Genomic DNA, 26,909 nt, shown 5'->3' with positions numbered 1-26,909 from the left:
GTTTTACCAACAGTTTGCTCCGATTAGTTGAAGCAGGGGAGTACCATGTCTCATCTACCCTCATCGCGAGTGCCATGGGTGCCTCGGGTGCAGTGGTGTAAATGGTGTAAATGGTGGCGCAGGCGCGCGCTCCGAGCATCTGGTAGCGTCGCGCGTCGCGCGGCGTCAATCGTCGATCTCGTTCCGTTGCGTTTAGTCGATGCGCGCCGTTCGTGGCAATTTGTACGCTGCGCTCTTCTTACATAATTTCGCTTTCGTTCACCTCCCTCAGCCCTCCCAGGTCTCTCTCCATTTCGTTTTCGTAAAGACGGGAATTTAGACGAGAGAAGAACGATTTGGGAAAATCGCACGTAGGTAAAGCGAACACGTTTTCGCGCCAACGAAAACAAGTGGCTTGTACATACTCCGAAGAGTAAATATCGTGAGAGTGTCGTGGAATCGAAATCTGCGAGATGAGTACTCCGGTGAAGAAAGTGCCCATTCATTTGCAGGTGAGTGTGCTTAGCATCTCTCTTCGCGCCGCACGACCGCCAGTTTTGCGTCGAAGAAAAAAACGTCGTTATTTTTTATTTGTGCGCGACGACGGATGGAGTGAGATGGTGGATGAGCGACGAACATGGTGACGTGCGATAAACTACGATAAACTGCCGATGATTTGACGTGCGAAATCCGATTTATCTCTGTTTGTTACGATACGCTTTTTTGAGTCGGCTTTTTTAATCCAGCACATTTAATAGAGATGGATCAAATTATAATTAGCGATGCCAAATTGGAAAAAGTGGTGTGGTACCCGCACAAAAAACGCATGGCGAGGGAGGCTCGACAAAAGGTCATTGGATTCAAGTTCCACCCCTGCTTCCAAGTCTCATTGCCGCGAGCATTAGAATGAGATTTTCATTTCTTCATTTTGGCAATCGCATAAAAATCGTTAAGCGACGTCAATGTTGTATTCTAATGTTTGAAAAAATATTTTTACGTCAAACATCAAAATCAACTATTTTTATTTAGTCTATTTTGTATACATGTGATTACATGCCTTCAAAGTTTTTTTTATCGAAAATCATTTTGAAGAAGGAAGTTAAAGGCTAAATGTTTCGGCAGATGACTGTATCATTAAAAGGGTCATCCATTTGCCAGAGAACTTGTCATGCATTAACATCGTTTATTCCTAAATTATCTTGATAATTTAATTATGATCGTGCTGATTTTTGCTTATGCTTTAAAATTTCATTTCTTTGACATGATTTGTATAATCAATTTGTATAGTCAATTTTATTATTTTTTATATGTATATTTTTTGTTTTAAAAAATTGTATAAAAAATTATGACACTGTGGTTGATAAATCCGTGTTGTGCACATAATAAAAGTCTAAACATAAAATTGTTGTTATGGAGAAATCGGCATTGATAAATCTGATAAATAACAGTATTTATGTTCAGTAGCTCGTAGTTCTCTTTGATATCGTACTCTTTTTTTTTTAATCGGTACCGGTTGATAGTCGATATAATTTGGATCTGAAGATGATTTAATCGAGGAAGGGACCGTGCGGTGCTTTCCGTGCTCCCGATTGCATGAGAACTTTTGCGATACCGTTTATCTTATTGAGGTTATCAATCGCAATAAAATCATAAAATGGTGTGCACTTATCAGACTAATGCGAATGGAGATTATTTCCATTTTGCAAATTTTATGTGTATGCAAATATTCATATTTTGTTAGATAAAGGCTGAAACGTCGACATGTGAGAATAAACATGAATTTATTTACGATGCTTTGCTCTTTTTTTTTTTTTTTTTTTTTTTTTTTTTTTTTTTTTTTTTTTTTTTTTTTTTTTTAATAAAAAGTATTTGTAACATTGATTTAGGTGTGATAGATTTGTGATGACATACAGTTTAAGATATTACACAATCTGCATACAAATAAATTATTGTCTTTTTTAACGAATTCTGATATGGACAATGTTATTTATTTTAGCTGCATTTGTTAAGATAATTAATGAAGATAATGAAATTTTAATCTTTTGAATCTCCGAAATTTTATTCTTTTTTGGATATTTGTTAAATTTTTTGAATAAACAAATTACGACATTTTCGCATATTCTTATATCATGTCATTATTTCAATCTTTATCAATGCAGATCTCATAAATGTCCTGTGAGAACGTAAAATTATCAGTCACATTCATTCGATTAAAAGAGTGAAGAGCTGCAACAATAGGATCATACGATCGGTTCTCAGGAACTCGATGTATTTTTATGTGTTCTATGTCATCGTTTGATTTATACAGATAACTGTATAAATTGAAGTTATAAGACTAAAATTGAAAAATCGTGAAAAGTTTAAAAATTACATAAGTATAAAAAGCGCTGTTCATCTGTTTTGCATTAATAATGCATAAATGATAGATTGAATTTTAAATAAGTATTGTCTATAAAACACAATGTTTGCAAAGGTCACGATACACGATAGTCATAAAAAATGAAACTCATCGATACGAGAGATAAAGATTGTAATGTTAACTAATACTTAAGTCGCGATTTTACATATTTACTATCGCGAGGCACCGATTTTTAGAAAATGTAGGACAACATTTGCGGAAGCTATACCCTGTGCGCATCTCTACACGACATACCAACGACAATAGGTATGACAAAAAAAAAAAGAACGACTCATCATTAAGTAACGCCTATAGCAACGATCTATTATCAGGCTGAAGTCTATGTATGTCGATTCTGAATAGCTGTTGCGCAGCATCAGGATGCAAAATGTGACGCACATTCGTAAAGAAGAGAAATGATGCTATACTATCGTAATACTTCGATTCCAACTTATGAAAAACGAAAGTAAATATCGCACCATGGCAAGGTTATTGCTTATTGATTCCAGTGAATGCGCCGGTATGTCCATTCCTTAAATTGTTTTGAAACTCTATCAGTTTCATAATACGTCTTACGAAGATAACATTTTCTGCTGACGCAGAAAAAATTGCCAATACATTTCCAAAAATATATATGAATATAGTCCAACGAAATTTTACAGAAAAAAGCTACGGAAGAAAAAGACAAAATCAAATTCTACAACGTTAAGAGTTATTATATTAAGAGTTATTTTATTATATCTTAGAATGTTATATCACCAAGTTTATCTTGGATATGCATTATTGAAATGATTTTCTTTCTTGAGATTATAGATTATTTTACATTAACATCTTGCCTTTAATTAGTACTTGCTAGTTAACATCAATTGAAAACAGAAAGCTCTCATCCTCCTTCTCATCAATTCTGCAAACGGAACAATCGTCATACCGTTAGATTCAAGCGTGTTATGCTTCGAGCACTAACTGTATTTAACTTAACAATTGTAACGTTGTTTACAATTCACTTGAAATATGCATTTTCCTCTAATACAGGAAGCCTCAAATTTTTATTATAATTGCAAAAGGCCTCTAACTTGCCTATAACTTTATGTAATTTCGACTTTTTTTTTTTTTAATTTCTTGTGAACTCTATCGAAAAGGAATAGCAGACTGTCAGAAATGTCGTGCACGATATGTCTCGATATTTTTCTTATATGATGCAAAACCTTTCTAGTGAAAGAAACGCACGGAAAAACAATTCTCATAATTTCTTCAAGTTAATTACTATTAAAAAGAAGAAACAACATTCAATATTTAATGTCTCAGAGAAAATAAAGAACTAAATCGAAAATATTACAAGTATCAATTGAAAGAAGAATCGCAAAGATATATCCTAAGATAGTTTGATAAATATATATATATATATATATATATATATATATATATATATAAATGTAATATAACGGAAAATGTAAAAGGGGAAACTCGTACAGCACTGGGACGTGGCCAGAAGTGATGCGAGGCCGGCGCTCCGCGAATCAATAGTTCGTCGACTCGTCGACGCGTCGACCTAATGTCGGGGAAACTGCCGGCATCCTTTTTAACACACCTTGCGCGACATTGTCTTACAAATAGAGTTAATATTATACAATTTGATATTATTATTATTATTATTATTATTATACAATCCTAACTGCTAGTTGGTGAATCGTCTCGAGTAACGATTTTCGCAAGAATAAAATTTCGCAAATCAGAGATACCTGCCTTCATGAGCTTTTCAACGAAAAAAAAAGAAACGCGAAAATCTTTGAAACAGCATTCGACAACTTTTTTTTATCTTCACTATTTCGAATGCGAACAGAACGAGAATACAGGATAAACAAAGATGCGGTTTGCAACGATACATGAAACGATCACAAGTGATACATCCACGAAAGATCACGTAGAAGACAATTAATGGGAATTAACTTGGTTTTATTTCTCATATTGTGTTGCGCTTTGTTATACGTTTAATTTATTTCAGAGTACGTTATTTTTATCACAGCTAATGGCTTAGCCACTAATATATAATGTGTTCTCACTGTTCACATTATTAAATATAGATTTCTCACTCTTTCATAGAATGGCTGTTATTATTTTTATTAAATATATAAATAAGCAGCAACGGTTTATCGAAAGATATTTATTTGATTAATTTGTTTAATTAATCAGACACAACAGTTAACTCTTTAAAATATTTACTGTTTTAATCGTAACTTTTAATTTATACAGTCTAGTAATTTGTTAGTAAACTTACAAATTATATACTATTTAATCTATATCTATCCGTATCTATATGTATCTTTGTCGATCGTGTTGATAATGTTGTCATTTTATTTCCTGCGCAAGATATTATCCTATTATTGTCACATGATTCACAATTAGTAATATAGTATAATGCAAATTAGTCTTGATCGAACATGAAGTTGATATATCCTATATTCTTAGATCTATGATATTCACATGACAGTCGTTAGAATTCTTCTTAGACATTTCTGCTGAGGAATTTTACACCTTTGTATGTACAAGAAGCCAAAACTTTATCAATTATTATTGCGATATTGTTATTTTAAAAGTGTGCTTAGCTTCGTGCTAGAGATAGTCAATTGACGTATAATCATAATGATTTCAACGATCGACACACATGGTTCCCGAAGCATAGCCGGAGTACGATTATCCACAGCAATTTTCGTTAACTATTTATCTCGCTCTGCTTCCTTCTTTTCTATTCCCTTTATTTTTAAAATTTTATTTAACTATTATTGGTCCAAGCAATTTCCCGTAAGAGAGTGGGATTCCCTCTTACGGTACGCCATCGCATCGTTTTCACGATAATAAATTATGGTGTTAAATTTGACTGGATCTCTAAGTCGGTCAATCGCGCGAAATACGCGAAATACGCGGCACGAATTCTGTAACGTAAACGACCACGATCGAGGAAGCCAGGTGTGACTTATGCTCACCATTTCCGGTGCACGCCGTATTTACGAATGTAGAGTAGGATTGTAATGCGCCAATTGTTCGCATAAAATCAATAGGCATTAATAAAATCAATATATACTAACATAATAAAATCCTTTTAACCTTGTACCTGTCATTTAAGAATCGATAATATAGATAAAGATTATTATTAGTTTCTCATAAAAATAAAATGGGGAAAAGTAAAAGAAACGAAAATAATTTACATATGATTTATGTAAATTAATACTAGATGTAATGCTCCGTGCTGATGCATCTTCGATCACGAATGTGGTAAACGCGATCGTGGGATATGGTCCAAGGACGCCTTGATCGCTACCACGATGTTGCTTCAAAGAGATCTTTCGTAGGTTTCATGCGCAGCCGTGAATTAAATGTAGGCACGTCCACGTACGGCATCTCTCATTAAGAGGCGAGACGCAATTACTTGATAGGCGCCGATCGTATAATAATTGACAAGTAGCAGTTTGCCTTACGTAACGGTTGAACGCGTTTTAGACGCGGATTAATTTTCATGTGAACATTTATTTTTATTTACCAAGTGCCATGTGTGCATTCGGGGAAAAAAAATAATTCCAAACAGATTCACTTTTTTTCAAAAGCACTCATTAATAATGTACAATATTATTATTTTTGTTTCTTTTCACAATTTTTTGTTATGTAACTTAGGTGTGATTGTTCTTTACGTTTACTATAATAAATATCCTTCTAAATAATGTTCATGATAAAAATATAGAGTAATGCGAATGTTTTTTTAATAGAAAAACAATTTGTTTAATGTGCATAATTTCAATTTATAAATTTCTAATTTCTTCGCGATCTTCTTGAATCCGAAACATTAAATACATCAGGTGATTATGTAATTATCTTGCCCATGCGTCTCGCTATTGACGAGAATTTAACTTGCATTGCGGTCGTACTGTAAGAATTTCATTTAGAATTACCGGTCCAGAGAGACACAGAGAGAGAAGGTGATATTTTCCGGTCCTTTAAAATAAAAGATAAAACATACCTCGGCATATTTCCACGCCTTTTTTCCACATCAGAGCTTTTAATTATGATTTTTTGCAATCTAAATGAGCATCCTGTATATATATATATATATATATGTGTGTGTGTGTGTGTGTGTGTGTGTGTGTGTGTGTGTGTGTGTGTGTGTGTGTTTACATGTGTGTATGTACATACATGTATATAATATATGTGAAAAGTAAACGCATCTCGACATTAGTTTCAATTAAATTAAACGAGCGGCGTAAATTAGCTGTGAGTTGCAAGTTTCGGAAAACCATTTTTATTAGCTTCTTCCTCCGTTGATAAAGATAGCGACATATCGAATAAATATTGCAGCAAAATAATGGAAATTCGCTGAGAGACCGATCTATCTATGTTCTCGCGCCTAGCACCGAAAGTCTAAAAGCGGACTCCGATTCTCACACTTTGCGAGAGACCTTGAAAGACGAAAAGAGAAAGAGAATGACACGTTCTGACACGCCAAATTGCCGCTCGCGATCTAATCGGGAAGAGATATTCGCGATAAGAGATTTTCGCTTACAACTACTTCGATTCGTGCTGGCGAATTCGCGACGTATAGACGGGAAGTGTCGGCTATTGATTTTAACCAGGGCTGCTCGTCTGGCTTGGCGCAGCCCGCATTTTGCGTCGTATTAGCTTTGCCTTCGTACTCTGCATATTTTTTTCATATCTTACATAATAAATCATCATTAATATCTTCATATATCGTGTACGAAATATTTTTATAAAACGAAAGAAAAATTTGATGCCAAGTTGAAAGATTAATCATATCTAATTCTATCCACTATTTTTTATTCTACATTTCTACCTTTTGCACCGTTTTAGTTAAGATTAGATAAAAATTGATATGCTAATGCTATATGTGTATGATTCAAGACCACTTCTTTTATCCTACTATTTAATAATTTAAATTTGTTCGATATAATGTTTTTATCTTATGTTAGACATAAAATGTATAAATATTATGAGAAATTCCTTCTTAATGAAAATCTCAAGTAATATATAAATGATTTTATTTATTATTAATTCGAAGGGAGGGAGGGAGGGAGGGAGGGAGGGAGGGAGGGAGGGAGGGAGAGAGAGAGAGAGAGAGAGAGAGAGAGAGAGAGAGACAGAGAGATTAAAAATAAAAAGATAAATGTAAGTATCAAGAGTTAAGTTTCAGATATTGATATTTCAGCTTAAGTTAATGGGATTTTATTACTCTCTCAAGGCACTCTCGTGAAGATTTCATTTAAAAATCACGCGGTGCTATATACGTGATGTATTTTAAGAGCGTGCTCGCCAAAAATACTCGCGCACCGATCTCTATCACATGAAACACACATGTTTTTCTCAGCTACTACTAATAACTACGTTTTGAAGAAGCGACAAGGCTTCCACCCACATAAACTACATCCGCCGATGAATTCTCGACACATAAAATTCCAAGGTCGATTATCCGTTTTCTAAATTTCCCTATAATAAAGTTTCTCCTATATGTACCCACGTTCTGTCTTCTGTCGTCTATATCTAGTTTTATGTATTCGGTCCAGATACCCCCAAATTCTCTGTTGCATCGATTTTATTGAATATTTTCAATCGACATAACAAATCATATTTCAAATCTATTAAAAAATATGTTGTGTTTTGATTCTTCAAAGAATTCAAAGTTATCGATCTTTGTCATATTTAAAGCTTATTGTAATCGATACATTTATTTATTTTACGATTATTATCACAAATGATATTTAAGCGGATGCTGAACTCTTGGCCGTATTACCGACAGATTACGGTAATGTGTGAGTATATATATGTATACATAAATATATCCATGTATGTGAGATGTGCATATGTATATGTGAACGCTCTCATCGGAATTCGCTTGTCTGTTCAGCATCACCTTAAAAATCTTTTTAAGCATATTATAAAATGATATTTGAATTTATCTTTATATATTGAATTGCTTTCTGATGCGAAATAATACGGAAGTGATCAAGATTGGTGACGAAACGTCAAAGTGAAAGGCAGCTTAATTCGCGTAAAATCGTCGAAGGGAGCTCACCCGGAAGGACTCGTTGCCAATATGGCTGAGGTCCCATGGGGTGCAAAGAGATCTCGACTCGCTGATGGAACGGCAACCAGAAATTGTTCCTTTTTCCCTGAAGCATTATCTTCGTTTCCGTTGCCACCCTTCACCAAGGCCTGGTTGGTTTTTATGTTTTACCCGCATGCATGAAGCGAAAAGCGAGAACCCTTTAAAAGAACCCTTTAAAAGAATGCTCATCCATGTACCATTGATGCAACTTGCGTTACGTCGATGCATACGCAATGCTGACTCTCTTCTTTTTTGCAATTTATTCCTCCAAGAAGATAAAGATCGTACATAAAATGCAATGTTAGGTCAATAATGAAATAAAGGCTATAATTGGAAATTATATCTTATTACACGTCTCGATTTTAGTATTCCTTGGTCATCGAGATCGTTAACATTGGATGACAGTTACTTTTATGTATCTATCTATATGTATATATAAGAAATTGAATACCATGTAGATTTATCAATATGTAATTAGATATTTGATAAATTTACTCTAGTATTTTTTACATCGTCTCTCATAGTTCATCCATTAATTAAATTAAATGGATTAATTAAATTTTATCCCTGTATGTCAATTCTTTATGGCATTTTGCCATAAAAGTGAAGAGAATTATATCTTTTATAAGAGAATTATATTTTATATTCTTTTAATTAAAGGCAGAAACTGTTTGTTAACTGTTTGTTTATTGAATCATGCACATCGCGTGCACGCTCTAGATCCAACATTGCCGGAAGTGTGTGAACCATCAGCGAACATCGCTCTCTTATACAACGTTGATTGATAATACCGTAATGTATAGCGATGCACACGCACATTAATTGCGTATGCCGGATGTTGGAGTCCACTCACTATTTGCGTACTACCAAGTTGCGTTACACCAAGGACAATATTCAAGCGAGTAGTCATAGTCCACAGTGGCAGAGAAATCCTTGTTGAATTCATTAGACATCAGATCGTTCCGCAATTATTATTCTAAAATTTCAAACTTTTGTTAAGCTAACGCAAATATTATTTGTTTTGTTTTAGAGCGCGCAAAACAGATTGTTAATCAAAAATGGCAAGGTTGTAAACGACGACGGAATAATCGACAGCGATGTTTACATCGAGGATGGCATCATCAGGTATACAAAATGCATTTTTATCACGCGACACATATTGATCTCTATTCCTCGTTATGACGTATCGTTTGTAAAAATCATAGTTGGGACTATTAGAGTAAATTGCAAAATATGGATCCGCACGTTCGTTTCTCAAGTAATGCGACATTTATATTTTGATTAGCATGTACATATAATAGCATGACAGTCATGATGTATTTAACTTTCGTGTATCTAACTGCCACTTTGCACAAGCGAAACGCGATGCCTCGGTAGTTTTATCACTCGGAATTGAACGAGGTGGCGAGTGAGATAACGCGTTTACGTTCGCTATGATTTATGAAACGAGCGTGACTGATTATAAACGTTAGATAAGAGTGGACACTATTTAAATATCAATGTTAATGCCAATTAAAATTGATTTATCTAAATTCAATTTTCATTTCAATTAAAAGTTTCTCCAATTGATTGTAAAGACCGAGGAAATTATTTCATATATATATATATATATATATATTATTTTTATTTGCAGACAAATGGGGCGCAATCTCATTATACCAGGTGGCACGAGGACCATCGATGCACGTGGAAGATATGTAATGCCCGGTGGCATAGATCCACATACGCATTTTGAATTTGAGTTTATGGGCACCAAATCGATAGACGACTTTTATCAAGGCACGAAAGCAGCTGTTGCTGGTGGTACCACGATGATCATCGATTTTGTGGTATCGCGAAAGGAGGAGAGCCTTGTGGAAGCTTACGAGAGATATAGGCAGTCAGCGGATCAAAAAGTATGTTGCGATTATGCGCTGCACGTTGCTGTTACATCTTGGAGTCCAAAGGTAAATTTATTACAATATTTTATAACTTCATATATCCTTTTTTCTCGTATTACACATTTATAATGAATATATTTTAATCCAACCAAGCTTGTTGAAATATACAAAATATTTGCTTTTAATTTAATTAATTTTTTTAGTTATGGACTTATTGTTTTCCAATTCGAAATTTCTAATTTCAAAATAAGTCTTTAGTTATCTTCTATCTGATCAATATATCAAAATATCCTATTTTTACAATACTCCTACTTGCACGTGTCAATCAAATGCTCACGCTAGGTCATTATGCCATACGCATCTCTATTTCGCTTTTTCAGCTACCCGGAACGAGATGATTAACACGAATTATATAGTATTTAACACGGGAAACTTTTCTATAAAAAATGTAGATCTTTTTTTCTCCCTTAATTTCTTTCTCTCTTTCCTTCCATCATATTCAAAGTTAATTTGATAGTTAATATAAGATGTTAATAGTTAACATTAACTAGGTTTCAATTGGCGTAACGATAATTTACATAATTCCGAAGTAATATAAATTACACTGCTCAGAATACATAAAATTGATCCAATTTTTAATTTCAAATTGAATCCAATTGAATCAATTTTAACTTTCTCCTCAGCTTCCGGTGATTACGTTAGTCGTAATTTACAAATTTTAAACAAACTCAGGATGTATGTCAACAGTTCCTGATATTAATATTTAATTACATCAGTAAGCTTGATTAATCAAGCTTTAATTATTCATTTTCTATCGAGATTATTTTCTCGATTTTTATATGGAGACAGATATGGAGACAGATACAAAATTTATGCTGAATAGTTAAACTCAATCCAATTCTCAACTTTGTCTTAGCGTGATTCATCAAATCCAAAAATTCCTAGTTTTGATTATCAATGTTTAATTGATCGCTACAAGAGAAAGGGATTCTATAAACATAGGAAAATTAACAAACTCGTTTTGTAAATTGATGACTTTTATGCAGATCTCGTAACTTATAATTACGATTGCCGACACAGCTTACACAGCTGGAATTGGGATCGAGCGACGATGGATGAGGAAATCGCACGTGCTGCCTGAGGCCGCGATGGAAGCGAGCCATTGGTCATCGAAGCCTCCTTATTTGCTACTGTCGTACGATCGAAAGGAAGTCGCGTTCACTATTCATTATTCATCGATATTCACCATTCGTCTGGTCTCTCTGCAGGTCAAAGAGGACATGGCGACATTGGCGAGGAATCATGGCGTCGGTAGCTTCAAGATGTTTATGGCGTATCCCGATATGTTCATGCTCAGAGACCCGGAGCTGATCGAGACTTTCAAGGCGTGCAAAGAAATTGGCGCCGTTGCTATGGTACACGCGGAAAATGGTGATCTTATCGCGGAGGTAGATAAAATTATATAATATCGTCAATATATACACATATATCAATTACTTAAAAATGATATTTCACAATATATCTGATTATTAATCTTCGCTGATATTTTCCGGAGATTATGAAATTTTGTTTTAATATTGTCAGATTTTATATTATTTGTTGTATAGTATATTTTAATAAATTCTTTTAAAATTAATTGTTCATAAACAAAATTTTAGATGCAAAATACAATATTTCTTTATGAGTTCTCTTTGTTATAAATTTGCTCTAGAATGTGAAGAAACTATTAGCTGCAGGAGTAACCGGTCCGGAAGGCCATGAGATGTCACGTCCCGAAGAAGTCGAAGCGGAGGCTGTGAATAGAGCATGTGTTATCGCGAATCAGGTAAGTAAGACACTTCGCAATAATATTCGCATTGCTAAAACGTTTTTAGTTTAATATCATATATTCATGCTTTATTATCTATTTTGATGTATATTTCACTTCGTCCCAAGCATACAAATCTTTTATTTGTTTTTAAACTTCTATCACGGATGCACATTACCCGGTGACGGTATTTAGTTCACGAACGATCATAAATTTTGGTAGATTAGAAACTAGGACGTTGCTTTTCGTGGCATGTGCCCAATGTTTGAAATTCTCAAATCGTTCCAAGATCAAGAAATATCTGTGTCACGCGATAAATTACGCTAAGATATCTGAAAATGTCTATGTTAGTTTTCCTCTTTATTTGCTTCCTTGTTTATAACTTTTTCTTAAATTTTATTTTGTCTTTTTACAATTTTATATTTTTTTAAGTTCCTCGTCTTAAATTTTGTAAAAATAAATAAAGTATCTTGTCTTTTTTCTTCTTTTGTTCTCTGAAACAAGTGAAAATGTATTATTGTCGCACTTGCTACTGTATCAGTGTCATAATTTTGCATGCTTAGGTCAATTGCCCGTTGTACGTAGTGCATGTAATGAGTCGTAGTGCTGCCGAACAAGTGGAAGCCGCACGTAAGCGCGGCGTTTGCGTCTTCGGTGAAACGTTGGCAGCTGCCATTGGCACGGATGGTACCAACTACTTGCACAAATGTTGGAGACATGCCGCTGGCCATGTTATAAGTCCACCACTTAGGCCAGATACGGATACGCCACGAATACTCGTGAACATGTTAGCCAAGTGAGTTAAAATCAATGATAAGTTTAAGACAACTTTGACATCGAAGCAGGCTAGAATGTGAATTTACAAAATCATTTATGTGTAGATTTGTAATTGTTTAATATGCGGACAAATAGATTGTGGATTCACCGTTAGCAAGTCCAATATATATATATATAATATAAATCGAGTTGTGAATAGTTGTTGTGAATAGTTGTGAATAGTGATATTTAAACATAAATCCGATTATACCTTCTCTTTACATTCAAATAAATCTTTTACCAAGTAATAGCTTGTCTACAAGAATGTCGGAAGACATTTTCATTCGAAATCGATGCAATGATCATGTATCAACATATTTTCTATTTAAAAGGAATAACGTACCGACTAGTCTTTTTCTAAATAAGTAAACGTACATCAAGGAAAAAGTTGAATTTGTAGAGAGAATTGTAGAGAAAATCTTGGATAGAGAAACTTAATTTTTCTTCGATTTTCTCATTAATTATTTTCTATCGATTAAATTTGTTTCGAATAATGTTGCAGCATGTTTAAACGTATATTCGGTCCAAAATATCGATCGTCCAAAGTACCGAGTCTTACGTATACATTATTGGTTTCGTGCCTTCCTCGCACTTTCTATCTCGCTGATTAGTGAAAATAGGTTGCAATTGCAGCAATAGTAATTCAAGTTTCTATATTAGCTAGCTAGACGCTTGCGTGACATACGCGCAAATTATGTGGAGCGCAATTATGCCGTTGTCCGTTCACACAGTGAAATTTATATTTAGCAGTTCCGCTGAAATCCCTAGTATGCATGTTGAAAGTATGCTATCTTTTTCTTTCTTTGCTATTTTATTTTTCTTTATTAGACACTTAACAGTGCCTGTTAAGTGCATATATAAATTTTTCTCACGATTATTTCCTTTAGTCTTAGCATTGCGTATTATAAATGTGAAAATGTTTAAATAAGAAGAATCGATATAAGAGTATTCAATTAGACGCGATTTTAAAATATTAAAATATTAGAGTATACATAAATCGAGTACTGAAAAAGCGACTGAAAAAAATAGCTTTTTGCTTTGTGAATTTGTCATATAATACCAATTCTTTACTTAACATGCGTATGCCTAGAATTAAAAACATAAATATGATTTGATATGTATACGCATACGTTATATTTCATATATTACAATAAAAATTACTTGTTCTAGTGTAAATATTATGCAAATTTGAATATTTATATATAACGAAAAATAGTAGCAATAAAGTTTTAATTTTAATTTAGAAATTTTTCTTTTGTAAACTTTTTTCAGTCGTAAGTTACTTTGTCGCTAATTTGTAAAATGATAAAAAGCACAGCAGTTATTTCAGTGAGAGGATAAAAATATCGCGTTTAGGTAAATAGTCCACTGTATGTAACGGCAATCTCAAGCAAATCAGCCGCCGATGTCATATCGGCAAAGCGATCGGACGGTGTCATCGTTTTTGGGGAAACTTTGGCGAGCACTATCGGTATCGATGGTAGCGAGCAGTATGGCAAAGATATGGAGAAAGCAAGGCGTTTTATTACTAACCCGCCGTTGCGGCCTGACCCAACGACACCTGCCTATCTAACCGAACACCTGGCCCAGTAAGTAGATCGTGTGAAAAATCCCTATGTTCTCTCATGATAGGCAGGTTATTCCATTTATCATTTGGTTATTATTAAAAATTATATCTGAATAGCGCACATATTTAAAGATGTTTCAAAGACCTTTTTTTTTTTATTTTAAGAACCTTAAAATTTATCTTTTACAGCATAGATTTTAAGTATGTACGCAACTTTTTATTACCGATTACGATAATTTTTATCAATTGGGATATGTACATACATGGCCAATAGAGATATAAAATATAACGTTGCTTTTATAAAAGTATTCATGTGTGGTTAAAATCTGGCATTCCGATATCTTTTTAATTTGAAAACGAAAACGAAAAGTTGCAATAACAAAACATGACAGGTAGAATAATAAGCATAATTCTTTACCTGAATATTAATAATTGCGACACAGTCACGTAAATGCTGCAATTAATATTAAATACACAAATAAAGAAGTACTGGCTATAATAACTATTATTAAATAATCTCTCAATCTCTTTTAGTTATCTGATTAATAATTTGCTATTATTTAATTGTATTATGAATTTTAGTTACTTTAGTCTATTCGATGTCAAGGTAACTTAACACTTGATTTTCCTTTGGAAATTATTCCGATATTCGATCTTCGGATGATTTGATACAATCATCTTTCAGAGATAATCTTCAAGTTATTGGCAGCGACAATTGCACTTTTAATGCCGAGCAGAAGGCTTTGGGCAAAGATGATTTTTCAAAGATCCCAAATGGTGTAAACGGTGTAGAGGACAGGATGGGAGTGCTCTGGGAGAAAGGTGTGCACGCTGGCATAATGGACCCTACGCGGTTCGTTGCGGTCACTAGCACGAACGCCGCCAGAATCTTTAACTTATATCCTCGAAAGGGTGTTATAGCCGTTGGCTCGGACGCCGACATTGTCGTCTGGGATCCCAACAGGAAACGTACCATTTCCGCTCAGACCCACGTCCAGGCTGTTGACTTCAACATCTTCGAGGCGAGTTTGATTAAGTCATCCGCTTTTAATGAGAAACGACAGTTATCGTATCGTGCGGTATAGACCATTATATTTTTATCGCAAAATACATGACTGAAATTTATATTTTCAGCGCGTTCGTTCCTTCAAAAAGAAAATATATTATTGAATTAGTTGCAATAACTTTCACAAGCTGTGGTTTAATTTTAGCTGTTATTTAATTTTCAACCATTAATACAGGGTATGGAAATAACTGGTGTACCTGAATACGTGATCGTCAATGGACGCGTGTGTGTAGACGAATGTGAGCTCAAAGCTGTTCACGGTTTCGGAAAATATATAAATACGGAGCCATTTGGCACTTATGTGTATGACATGATAAATGACAAAGAAAAGGTATGACTGATATCCTTCTTTTCTTTTTTTATCATTATTTTTTATAAATGTGTGATTTTCAAATAATATATATTTTTTTAATACAGTGTTAAATGTTTTTTTTTAATTTTCAATTAAATTTGAATTAATTTGAAGGTAGAGAATAAAATTCAATATATTACTTAAAATTTGATATTTTATTGCAACTGCGTAGAAACCACGTGGAGTTGCACGAACCGAAGCAGAAGCCAAGAAATTCGCCGAGGAAGATGCTGCGATTGCAAAGGCTAAAGAAGAAGCAAGAGCCGCGGCGGCTGCAGCTGCGGCACGAGCCAATCAAAATGGTTCAATTCACGATAGTCCAAAGATCAAATTGCAATCTGCTACTTGTGTACCTACCTTGCCGGAATCCGCTGTAATGACACCATCCACGAAGGGCCCAAGACTCGAAGGGCAAAGAAACCTACAGGATTCTACTTTCTCTATCAGCGGTACGTTTTACGATAAATTATTTTGTGAATTTTCAAATATGTAGCATATTATATTTTTTGGTTGTCTTACTAATATCAATAAGGGATAGTTTTAAATTATCTGAGCTTGAGATAAATAAATCATGTTTATTTTATTTCATTTGTCTCACTCCATCATATTGTGGGCAACGCGTTTTTCTTACAGAGGATGTCGAAGAAGCACGAAGGGCATGTATTCGCGTAAATAATCCACCGGGCGGGCGCAGTGCGGGAGGCTTTTGGTAATTTTTACAAAAAAAACATCAAGCTTTACGTATAAGGATCATTTAATGCAAGAAATGAATGGAATTTCTCTTTTCCTTCTTCCTTCATCATACTCCTCTCATTTATCATAACATGTATACGTACACACATATTTCATTTATTTCGAAAAGTATCACTCTCGCTTTCAGGTTCGTTAAATCATTAAATATTATACTTATACTCGTTTTCACATTGTATTCTCATCGATCAAGGTCTGTTCCATCAAAGGAGGATGCGGAAACTACAGGCCAATAGGTTGTACATTCATATATCCATACTAATCGTTCCACTTTCGCTTCATTGTCGCTTCATCGCCGCACTGTATTATTGGCGTGCTTGAATATCATTAACCTTGGCCCGTTCTTCAATTTTTACACGGCAATCATTTTTTTCGATTTTTTTTGTGGTAACATTATGTCGATACATTTTCGTAGATCATTTTCGTTATTTTCATTTCGAGATTTATTTATTGTTATACACGTAAAAATATACGTATATAATTTGTGGTATGTCATAGAACACAAAATGTGTATTTAATATCTGAGCAATATCCTATATTGGATAAGTTGTTTTTAAAATATTTTTATAATTTATAAAAAAAATTATTTTATCATTACACATTATTATATTTTATAAAATTTATTTTACTTTATAAAATTAAATTTTGAGTGGTAATCATTATGAAAAGAATTTTCAATCAGATCTAAAAAAAAGACCATCGTCAGCTATTACATGAATTTATAAGATAAAATGATTTGTTTTTTTTCTTAAATTCTATTACAATTTCTTTAATCTCAAAAGTAAACTTATAATTATGATTATTATGAAATATATTATGTCTAAGAATAAAATCAAGTGTGATATTAGTCAAAATTATCACATTATTCTAAATATAAGATAGTTACTTGTTTATTATCTATAATAAGAACTGCATCAGGAAAGAGTTGTGGCTCAAAGATAATATTTTAAGTTACAATACTTATATTGAGCCATCGATAAAAAGTTATGTTTATTTATGATGTGAAATGTTACACAATATATTTATATATGCATATATATATATATATATATATATATATATATATATATATATATATATGAACTAGTTGCATATGTGGTATAATTGTATATGCTTATATTCAATCAAAAAGTTATTAGAATTCTTTTCGAAATTTAGTTTTAACAGCAATTAATATTTGTTGCATACAAAATATTGCTAAGTGAAGACTAAAGACTTTCCATCAATATAATCATCATTATAATTTATGAGTTGCTCGCAAAATATTTTAGATGCATATTGCAGTTAAGAGATATAGATATATTTATCTATTTACATTCATTTTGATGATTTCTACCTGATTCATTTTTATCTGATTTATTTTTACAGCGAAGTATAAATGTTAATTATAATATTAGTTTGTGTTACAAGAAAGAAGAAAATATTATAGTAAACACACATTTAATTGAATTGTTAAATGTATATGTAAAACTGCAATTTTAGTTAAAGTTAATTTAAAAATAATCACTGTTATATGTAACTAATGTGTCACAAAGGTTTACATGTTTGTCTCTCTCTCTTTCTCTCTCTCTCGGAATTTTATTAAGAATGTTGAGATTAAATATTGCATTCCAATTGATTGAGATGAGTTAGCATTCATCATTCATTTATTATAATTATAATCGGCATACATGTTTAATATATCTTCAACATGATTACATAAATTAGAGAAATCTTGTCATTTATATTGATCACCTTTTCATGATCAATACATTTTCGATAAATTTGTATTTGTAAAATCCTAGAGGCGATACCAAGGAGAAATAATTTTCGATCGAATGATTTATACTTTGATAAATAATAGAAGTATCAATTACCAATGTATTAAAATTTTTTTTAGCATGATAGATATATGTAAATCTTGTGAAAAGAAGCGTACGGCAATGCTAATATCGATTCTTCGCTTTCACAGTGTTTAAGCACACGATATAAAAAATGACGCACAAAATTTTTGTTTCTCATATCGTCATGATAAGATCATAACGATAAGAACAAAATAGGAAATCATATTTTATTATTATAAGAAGTATATTGACTAATTGTAAGAATTTCTTAATTTAAGAAACATTCACAAAGTCATATGTTTTTATAGCACACGTATCGTTATTAATCATTTCATGTAATCTCAGTTAACCAACATTCCGATCTATAAGATTCTATATAATATGAAATTTATCTGCTTTTATTTTATAACTGAAATATTAAATATGACTTTTCTTTAACAATTCTAACTTTTTCTAATACTTTCGACATAACATTTGAGGTATCCGAAAATACCATACTATTAATCCAAATTTTTTGGAATGATAAGGAAGACAAGGATAATAAATTGTAATCACATAATCATCGTGTAACAAGTATTATATAATCATTATAAGAAATTTACTAGTCACAGACTAGAGCTTATGCAAGTAAAGGTACGAAAGACCAATATAATATTAAAAATAACATTAGAAATCAAAAATTTTCTAATAGATTTTCTATTGCAATTCTACAGACATTTCTAGGCATCTCTGTATTAGCAATAATCACAATACAACATTTAATGTTTATTTGAAATGGTAATATTTTATATTTCCATAATTCATGTAATTTCTCTGCCTCGACACAGTGTTTATTTCTCAATATAATTGCATTGCCAATTTCAAGAAATTTTTCAGAGTCATTTTGAGAGAATCGGAAAACACTGAGAGAGAATTATTCATTTTAAAAAATCGATATAAAAACAGATTTTAATTAAGAGCAAGATAGCGAATTATAAGCCAATTATTGATTCATAAAATATCTTACAAAGCACAGAAATATTTCAACGCATTGTTATTACTTAAACTTTGCAGAGAGAGAAAATTATTACTTTGCATGTAATGTTGTTGATATTTTATATTAGTATCAAAGATTTTTATATTATCACTATTGAATATCTACAGTGACATTTATTTATTTAAATAATATTTATAGAAGTGCTTTCAAAAATAAATAGCATATTATAATTATCAATGTGTTCATGTGACATCGTGTCGAGTATTCAGGAACAATGTATAGTTTATTGTCATAAATGACACATTTAGAATAACCTATTTATGTCTGTTATATATGTGATCGCTTTAATAAATATGATATAAATAATCCATAATTTTCTTTGATGAATTGATTACCTTATAGATAATCAATAGATAGTTATTATTATAGATTTATTTAATATCTATAGTATACCGAATATGAAAAGTAGAGTATATATATATATATATATATATATATATATATATATATATATATATAAAATAAAAGAAATAGTGCAAACTGATTATTAGTTTTTTTAACTTCGAATTTTGAAAGTAAATCGAAGTGATACTTATATGCTTGTGTGTGTATATATGACGTATATTATGCCTATATATTTCTTTAATTATTTTTTAATATCGATAATTTTAATATCATTCATGAATTGAATTTAAAATATTTGATATATAATTGATTATATCATATATAATTAACTATTACAATACTATGCGAAAGTTTGTGCATTATTTGTTCATTGTGTGTATGTGCGCACGTGAGAAGAGGAGGGGGGAAGAGAGAAAATGAATGTACGAACACTAAATTATATCATTCAATTTGAAACAAATTTATTACAAATTTATTACACGCGTGCGCGCGCGCGCGCACACACACACACACACACACACACACACACACACACACACACACACACACACACATACATACATACAATAAATTCATTTAAAATTAAATGCTACAATTGAGTTTTTCAACGCAAACACATTGGAAAATAACTTGTGTCTTACTATGTAAGTTTGTTACAATATATAATAAATGGATATTTTTCGCACATTTGCACAAAAAGAACATCACAGTTAATTTATTTTGTATATAATACGTGCTTCCTAGCTTGTTAAAAACTTTTGGCACGCAATTTTGTTTTAATTCGCAATAGTTAATTATCATACGTGATATAAAAAAATTCGATATTTTTTCAATAATATTTTGTACTTTAGTACATCCCTAAGAATAATTCCTTTTACGAAAAATATACGTTATTTTATTTTATTTTTCATTTTTTTTATTTGTGATTTTTGCGTGACAATAAAGTAAGCACTTGCACATATCACTTCAATCTACAACATTCCAGTTTGCATACGGAATATAAGAAACAGTGTGATTCACTGTCTGACTTCATCCTTATCATCTAATTCTTCCGCTCTTTGACGTGCTTTCTTTAGTACTTGTTTGAGCTCTGATGATCGGGCTGTTTTATACTAAAGAAATTTGAGAAGTATTATAAGTATTACGCAGAATTTTCTTTTTAAAATATACTTTAACTAAAATATACTTACCTCACATTCATTTTTCGCTAAAGTTAATTGTCCATTGAGTCTACTTCCTTCGGATAGTCCGCACAATTGTTCTAGCCGCCGTCGCGATAAATTGAACATTTCTGTGCCATTCATATTTTCCAACTGTTTGCAAATTCTACAAATAAAAAATATATATATAATATATATATATATATATGTGTATATGTGTGTGTGTGTGTGTGTGTGTGTGTTAAGTAATTAATGATATCACGAGTTTCATTATCCGTATTAATATTGTATGAACTTAATATACTTTTGCGAGAATCCTTTGACTGCTAACCAAGTTTGAACTTCCCGAGGAGTCGAGTGTTGATTCAACCAAATTTCTTGCGTATTATCGCTGGAATGGGAATTCGCTTTCCTCTCTCGGAATATCCTCAGAACGAATTTGAGTTCCTTTTGAACTTCTTCTTGACTGGAAATGCCTTTCGGAAATAACACATCACAAATATATCTAACATATTAATGATAACTGTTAATTATAAAAGCTTTATTTAATTACATTTTGTTGCACGATTCATCTCTTATTACGAGTCAAACTTTAATAAATAAAACAAAAATAATTATTAATACCTAAAAATAGAATTATTATAACTCACCATTAGATAATTGGCTAATTTTGGAAGTTTCCGCTTTATTAAACATAAAAGTTATTGGTACAGATTTTTGAGTTTGAAGCAATGGGGCAGATTTTATTGGCATTGGCGGTGGCGGTGGTGGAGACGATAGAAGTGTCGAAGGTATCGTCGGTGAATCTAATGCTGGTACAGGTAACGTTGGTGCTGATTTTGATGTAGTTAGCTTTAATGGTATTGATTCAGATGCGGATAGTATAGACGTCGATTTCGATATTGGTAGTTCTGATGATAGTGTTGGTATAAGTAATGTTGATGAAGACGACGGTGACGATAAAGTTGGCTTGTCTGGTATTACATCTAGTATTATATCACGAGGTGGTGAGTGCACTTCTACTATGCTTTGTTGTGTATTGATCTGTCTATTTGATTGAGAGATACTTTCGATAGAAGAAACGCTGGACCTATCGCTATTACTGATGGTTCCGTTGTGTGAATTAATGTCATCTGTAAAATGATTTGCGAAATTACATTTGTGTATAATTATTCTCGCGAGATAAGAAAATATTTACTGTACTGTCAGTATTTGAATAAATTATAATGCATACCAATATAGACAAGCTATTAAAATATGTGAAGACTAACTTACCCCAAAGCTTTCACACAAGTCACACACAATCTTAAGTATATTGGACAAATACGAAGCATGTATAGTTTAAGCGTCACGCAATATTTTTAATTTTAAATTTCTAAATTTGATTTCTACTAATTCAGTAAGTAAAGTAATAAATCATCGTTCATCATATATAGATGTCTCATTTATGTTATACATTTTGACTACTGCACTAATCAAAGTACATAAAATATAACAAAATTTTACTATAATTATTAATTATCTAATAGTCGTTACGATTCGCAGGAAACAAGAGGAATAATGGAGATGACGATGGTTCCTCGCACGTGTACAACGTTTATTAATAATAACTGATGTACACATGAATTATAATATAATAAAATATTGACGGAATATCGCGTTCCCGATGGACACACACATAGATGTCAAATTAATACTTGGACTCGATCGTGAAGAAAAGATGAGAGATAGCGCGCGTAATCATTTATATCTTTATACATTATAAATGGAAAATATACATCGCGATTCTAAATTGCCACATTATAAAAAGCGTTTTATTGATACGATCGATACGATATAACATTATTAATCTAAGAATAAATAAAGGAATGTGAAAAGAATGCATCTGTAACAGAAAAGAAATAACAAAAGCTTGTACTGTTTGTCCACAATTATTATATTGCTCATTGACTTCTCGATCGACTAGTTATTATCTCATATGAGTCAACACTTTGATATAGGTTTAAATATATGATAATAAATAATGCAAGAAATAATAACATCAATTAGATAATATCGATTCCGTGTTTTACGCTTGTACTTTTCTTACTTTTCTACGACAGTCAAAATTTAAAGTTAGAAATGTATCGAGAGAAAAGCTCATAGGTTTTATGTTACAGTAAAAATGATAAAATTAAATCGTGTAAAGACCAATTATAGGAGATTTCGATTCAATGTCTCATACTTTTATTTTTAAACTTTATGAAAATTTATGTCGTTTAAATATTCAAATCTTTTATCCCTCATTCTTATAGCTCTTTTCTTTTTAGTATTCCTTTCGATCGTTTGTACAAGCTTATTTACATTGATACATACAAAATGCATGCGACAACGATACATACAAGCAGCATCAGCGAAAAGATTTGCTGCATCGATAAAAGCTATTGATAGAACAAAAAGTGTACAACGAAACGTGAAAACGTATCGTGATATATCATATCATCAGGAAAATCGATTTTTTTTCTTCCTGTATATTCTTTGAGATTCTTATCAAGAGCTTTTATTGAAAACTATAGAATTTTTTCTCACAATAAAGCCCCAATAAAGACAAAGGACAAACACAATTATAGTTTTAACGAAAATATATATCTAACGTAGATATTATATCGTTGTGTGACTAAATTCATCGTTATATATATATATATATATATATATATATACTTTTTAAATAAGGTGAAAAAAGTCTCAATTTTAACGAATTAACGCTCAATGCCATAGCATTTTCACATATAAAATAATATGTATATAACATGTATTCAATCCTTTTCTTGCGTTATAAACTAATACAGCTAAATTTGGTTAGTCATAGATAAATACAGAAGATAACATAGATGACGATATAATCGATTATCAGAAATATGTAGCATTAGAAACTAGTTGGTAACTTTCAACCACGTTAAATACTAAACGATCATCATTTCTTTTCTTCACTTAATTAAGCGCGTTGCGAGATTCGTGATTTATGCTTTTATCTGTGGTTGATAGTCACTGTTACCAATAGCTAAATTTCGTTATTAAACGGCTTATTAATTAATTTTACACTAAACATAGTTCCAAAATATATCTTAACTTTTATACAAAGTGTCTGATAATATATCATATTGTGTTGGAAAACAGTTTCCTTCGATATCTTTGTATATCATTATTGCGTTCCTAATTATCAGATTGCAATGTCTGCGTCTGTGATAGCGATACATCTGACCATGATAAAAAAAAAGACGATAAAATAATCAATCTATGTCTTCAAGAATAAAAATTATTATAACCAGCAATATCATATAGAATGAATTATAACTTTCTTCATATTTGCTAACTCTTTCAATAGCCGTATAATTTACTGTAATGTCGTAAATTATACAGAGAATAAACATAATGATTTCGATAACGCAAAGATATAAGAGCAATAAACTTGTACATATAGAAAAAACAAAATTTATCAACGTCATTCTGTGAACGATGTATGTGTGTGTGTGTGTGTGTGTGTGTGTGTGTGTGTGTGTGTGTGTGTGTGTGTGTGTGTGTGCGCGCGCGCGCGCGTGCGTGTGCGTGTGTGTCAGAATAATTTGTATGTGAAAAACTTGGAATCTTATGTCCCTGGTGCAATCGTATGAATGATTCACATAGTCTACATTTACACTTTTGCATATGTACACGTTCAAGAAAAAACCGCCAGATATTACAATATCCCTTTACGAGTATGCTAATTGAAACGTGACATGGACGATGATCTAATGATAAATTATACTACAATTCTTTTACAAACTAAGATGCGTTTTCTTATCCCTTACATATACATATATCAAATTTTATCGGATTTAATATACCGTTTTTAATATCATAATCAATCAAGACAAAATCTATCGATTTTGGAAGACATTTGTTATTACTAAAAAAAATCGAGACGTCAAGAGCTACAATTTTATGCTTAATTTTCAGAAATGGCCCAAATTTGAATAAAAATAGGACGTATACAATCGCGAGCTGAATAAACGGCTTAAAAGTATCGAAATTCACCTTTTTTCCCGAGTCTTTCCTTTCTCACCCAATCAGCAGGCGCTGGCGGTGGAATCGCGTGTGATCGATGTGTGGCTTCTGGACTAGTGCTAGTTCTCTCGATCTCCGAATCCTGCGATACAAGATCATAAGATACAATTTACTATAAATATGAAAAATTTATAACTGAACAATTTACTCTACTATGATTGTTAATATTATTATTAATATTATATGTTGACTTTGGAAGAATAAATTTAAAGCTTTTTTTGCAACGCGTAAAACACACTACATATCACAATTACATTCCTATTCTTCTGCGAGTAATCATCTACTAATATAGATACATTCGCACCTTCCGTATTTATTCGTAATTATTCATCGACAAACTATTCGAAGGTGTGCTCACTTCTTAATGACTCTTACCTCATAATTATAGCCGTGCCCCTGCCTCGGATATCTGCTAGTGTATAGAGGATTGTTAAAGACGTCATTGTCAGCAGAATGAGTAGCGGGATTGTGTGGCGTAACGATAGTATGCGGGACGTGAGCGACTTGCCCACGGGAATTTCTTGCTTTCCACCATTTCCTGCTGTCGTCAAGAATTTCTAGATATTCGCCTCTGACTACTGTAAGTTCCTTGTCATTGTTTGCCGTTCGTGGATAAGTGACTTGAACAATTTTAGCATGGCGTGCTATTAATTCATCCAGCCAAGCTTCCTGTGCTCTTTCTATACCGGCAGCTGTTCTAGGAGCTCTCTCGATCGAGTCGACGGAAATGTCGCTATGTGCCCTAGTCTGATCTACTCTCTCTTCGCGGCCATACAATTCCGAACTGGGCCCATAACTCCTATCAAAGTACTCCGTACCACCACGTTCCTCTCGGCTTTCGTACTCCAGATAATCGCTGCTGTAATGCGATTCATCTACATCGCGGTGATTATAATAAGAATCGTTTTGTTGTTCCGGTAATTCGTCTCTCTTTTGTTTATCCGCATTTAACAAGGACGCCAAATGATCGTGATCCCTGTCTTCGGGAATGGGATACTCTGGCGACCAGCCGTCCATAAAGATCGGATGGTATGGTGGTACGTGACCTTTCCATTGATCACGCGGTATAAGCCACGTATCACCTAGCGAGTGCCAGAGTTCGGTCTCTTTGCTGGTGACGCAATTTATCAGTAAATTGACCGCTTCTCGCGTGAGAAGAGGCGATACCACTTTACTGGGTAAATTTGGATCGTAATTAGTATCGTGAGAGGCATCTACGATCAGTGCGAGCGGCGTGAAGAGAAAGTGTACGAGTTCCGGCGCATTAGGATCGTGAATATGCGCCTTGAGTTTAGCCAGCAGGTTGAACGAAAGCTTAAACTTCTGGAAGATATCAATGAATTCCATTTCGGGTGGCGGCTTTGCTCTCATCGTTAGCATACCGTCGCCGAGGTTTCGCTTCTTCGATTTTCGGTTACGTCGTCGACGTTCCAGTTCTCGAGACGCGGCAGCTGCGTGCTGTAGACGCGCGATAAACTTCTCGATGTCATCGAAGCAATGATTCAGAATTGTCACGTCGCGCTCGTATTTCTCCGAAGACGTCGAAGACACTTCGTCGTTATTCTCTTCTCGGGATATATCATTCTGGCCGTCTGCTGTATTAAATTTATAAACGTTCGATATTAATTGTAAAAAATATTATTATCCATTCTTGAAAAAGCTCGGCAAAGCTTTAATCAAATAAAACAGAACGCAAATTTTACTATGATTTTTCCAACTTGGTCTTTTTCTATTTGTGTTT

The 26,909-nt window shown here is 32.7% G+C and overlaps 2 protein-coding genes across 7 annotated transcripts in view; one reads left to right on the top strand and one right to left on the bottom strand.

Moving 5' to 3' along the window:
• The first annotated feature begins 128 nt into the window (after positions 1 to 128).
• CRMP (Collapsin Response Mediator Protein) lies at positions 129 to 24,890 on the top strand. Of its 5 annotated transcripts, none has more exons than XM_089080749.1 (11): positions 129 to 491; positions 9,514 to 9,608; positions 10,117 to 10,429; positions 11,632 to 11,811; positions 12,075 to 12,188; positions 12,734 to 12,966; positions 15,239 to 15,575; positions 15,795 to 15,950; positions 16,144 to 16,420; positions 16,605 to 16,680; positions 22,631 to 24,890. In XM_089080749.1, the coding sequence occupies exons 1-11, from the start codon at positions 453 to 455 to the stop codon at positions 22,644 to 22,646; spliced, it is 1,836 nt and encodes a 611-aa protein (XP_088936875.1). In that variant the 5' UTR covers positions 129 to 452; the 3' UTR covers positions 22,647 to 24,890. The 5 variants fall into 5 exon arrangements, with proteins under 5 accessions (XP_088936875.1, XP_088936878.1, XP_088936877.1 ...); XM_089080748.1 differs by lacking the exon at positions 12,734 to 12,966 and adding an exon at positions 14,343 to 14,575 and having other exon boundaries at positions 132 to 491; XM_089080752.1 differs by lacking the exons at positions 12,734 to 12,966; positions 16,605 to 16,680 and adding an exon at positions 14,343 to 14,575.
• The window catches only part of LOC105423323 (epidermal growth factor receptor kinase substrate 8), a 21,877-nt gene continuing 14,071 nt past the window's right edge, over positions 19,104 to 26,909 (bottom strand). The window contains exons 5-10 of one of the 2 annotated variants that reach the window (XM_089080745.1): positions 25,544 to 26,763; positions 25,139 to 25,250; positions 21,736 to 22,218; positions 21,390 to 21,561; positions 21,116 to 21,251; positions 19,104 to 21,037 (exon numbers count right to left, since the gene is read on the bottom strand). In XM_089080745.1, coding sequence (XP_088936871.1) covers positions 20,942 to 21,037; positions 21,116 to 21,251; positions 21,390 to 21,561; positions 21,736 to 22,218; positions 25,139 to 25,250; positions 25,544 to 26,763 — 2,219 coding nt within the window. In that variant the 3' untranslated portion in view covers positions 19,104 to 20,941. Of the gene's footprint in view, positions 21,038 to 21,115; positions 21,252 to 21,389; positions 21,562 to 21,735; positions 22,219 to 25,138; positions 25,251 to 25,543; positions 26,764 to 26,909 lie in introns of those variants that run through there. The other variant, XM_089080746.1, reaches the window with a different exon arrangement.

Source organism: Pogonomyrmex barbatus, unplaced genomic scaffold (assembly GCF_055798465.1).
Source record: "Pogonomyrmex barbatus isolate J1 unplaced genomic scaffold, ASM5579846v1 scaffold4, whole genome shotgun sequence".
In the NCBI taxonomy this organism is placed as follows: Eukaryota; Metazoa; Arthropoda; class Insecta; order Hymenoptera; family Formicidae; genus Pogonomyrmex; species Pogonomyrmex barbatus.
This window is presented reverse-complemented; position numbering and strand designations above follow the sequence as displayed.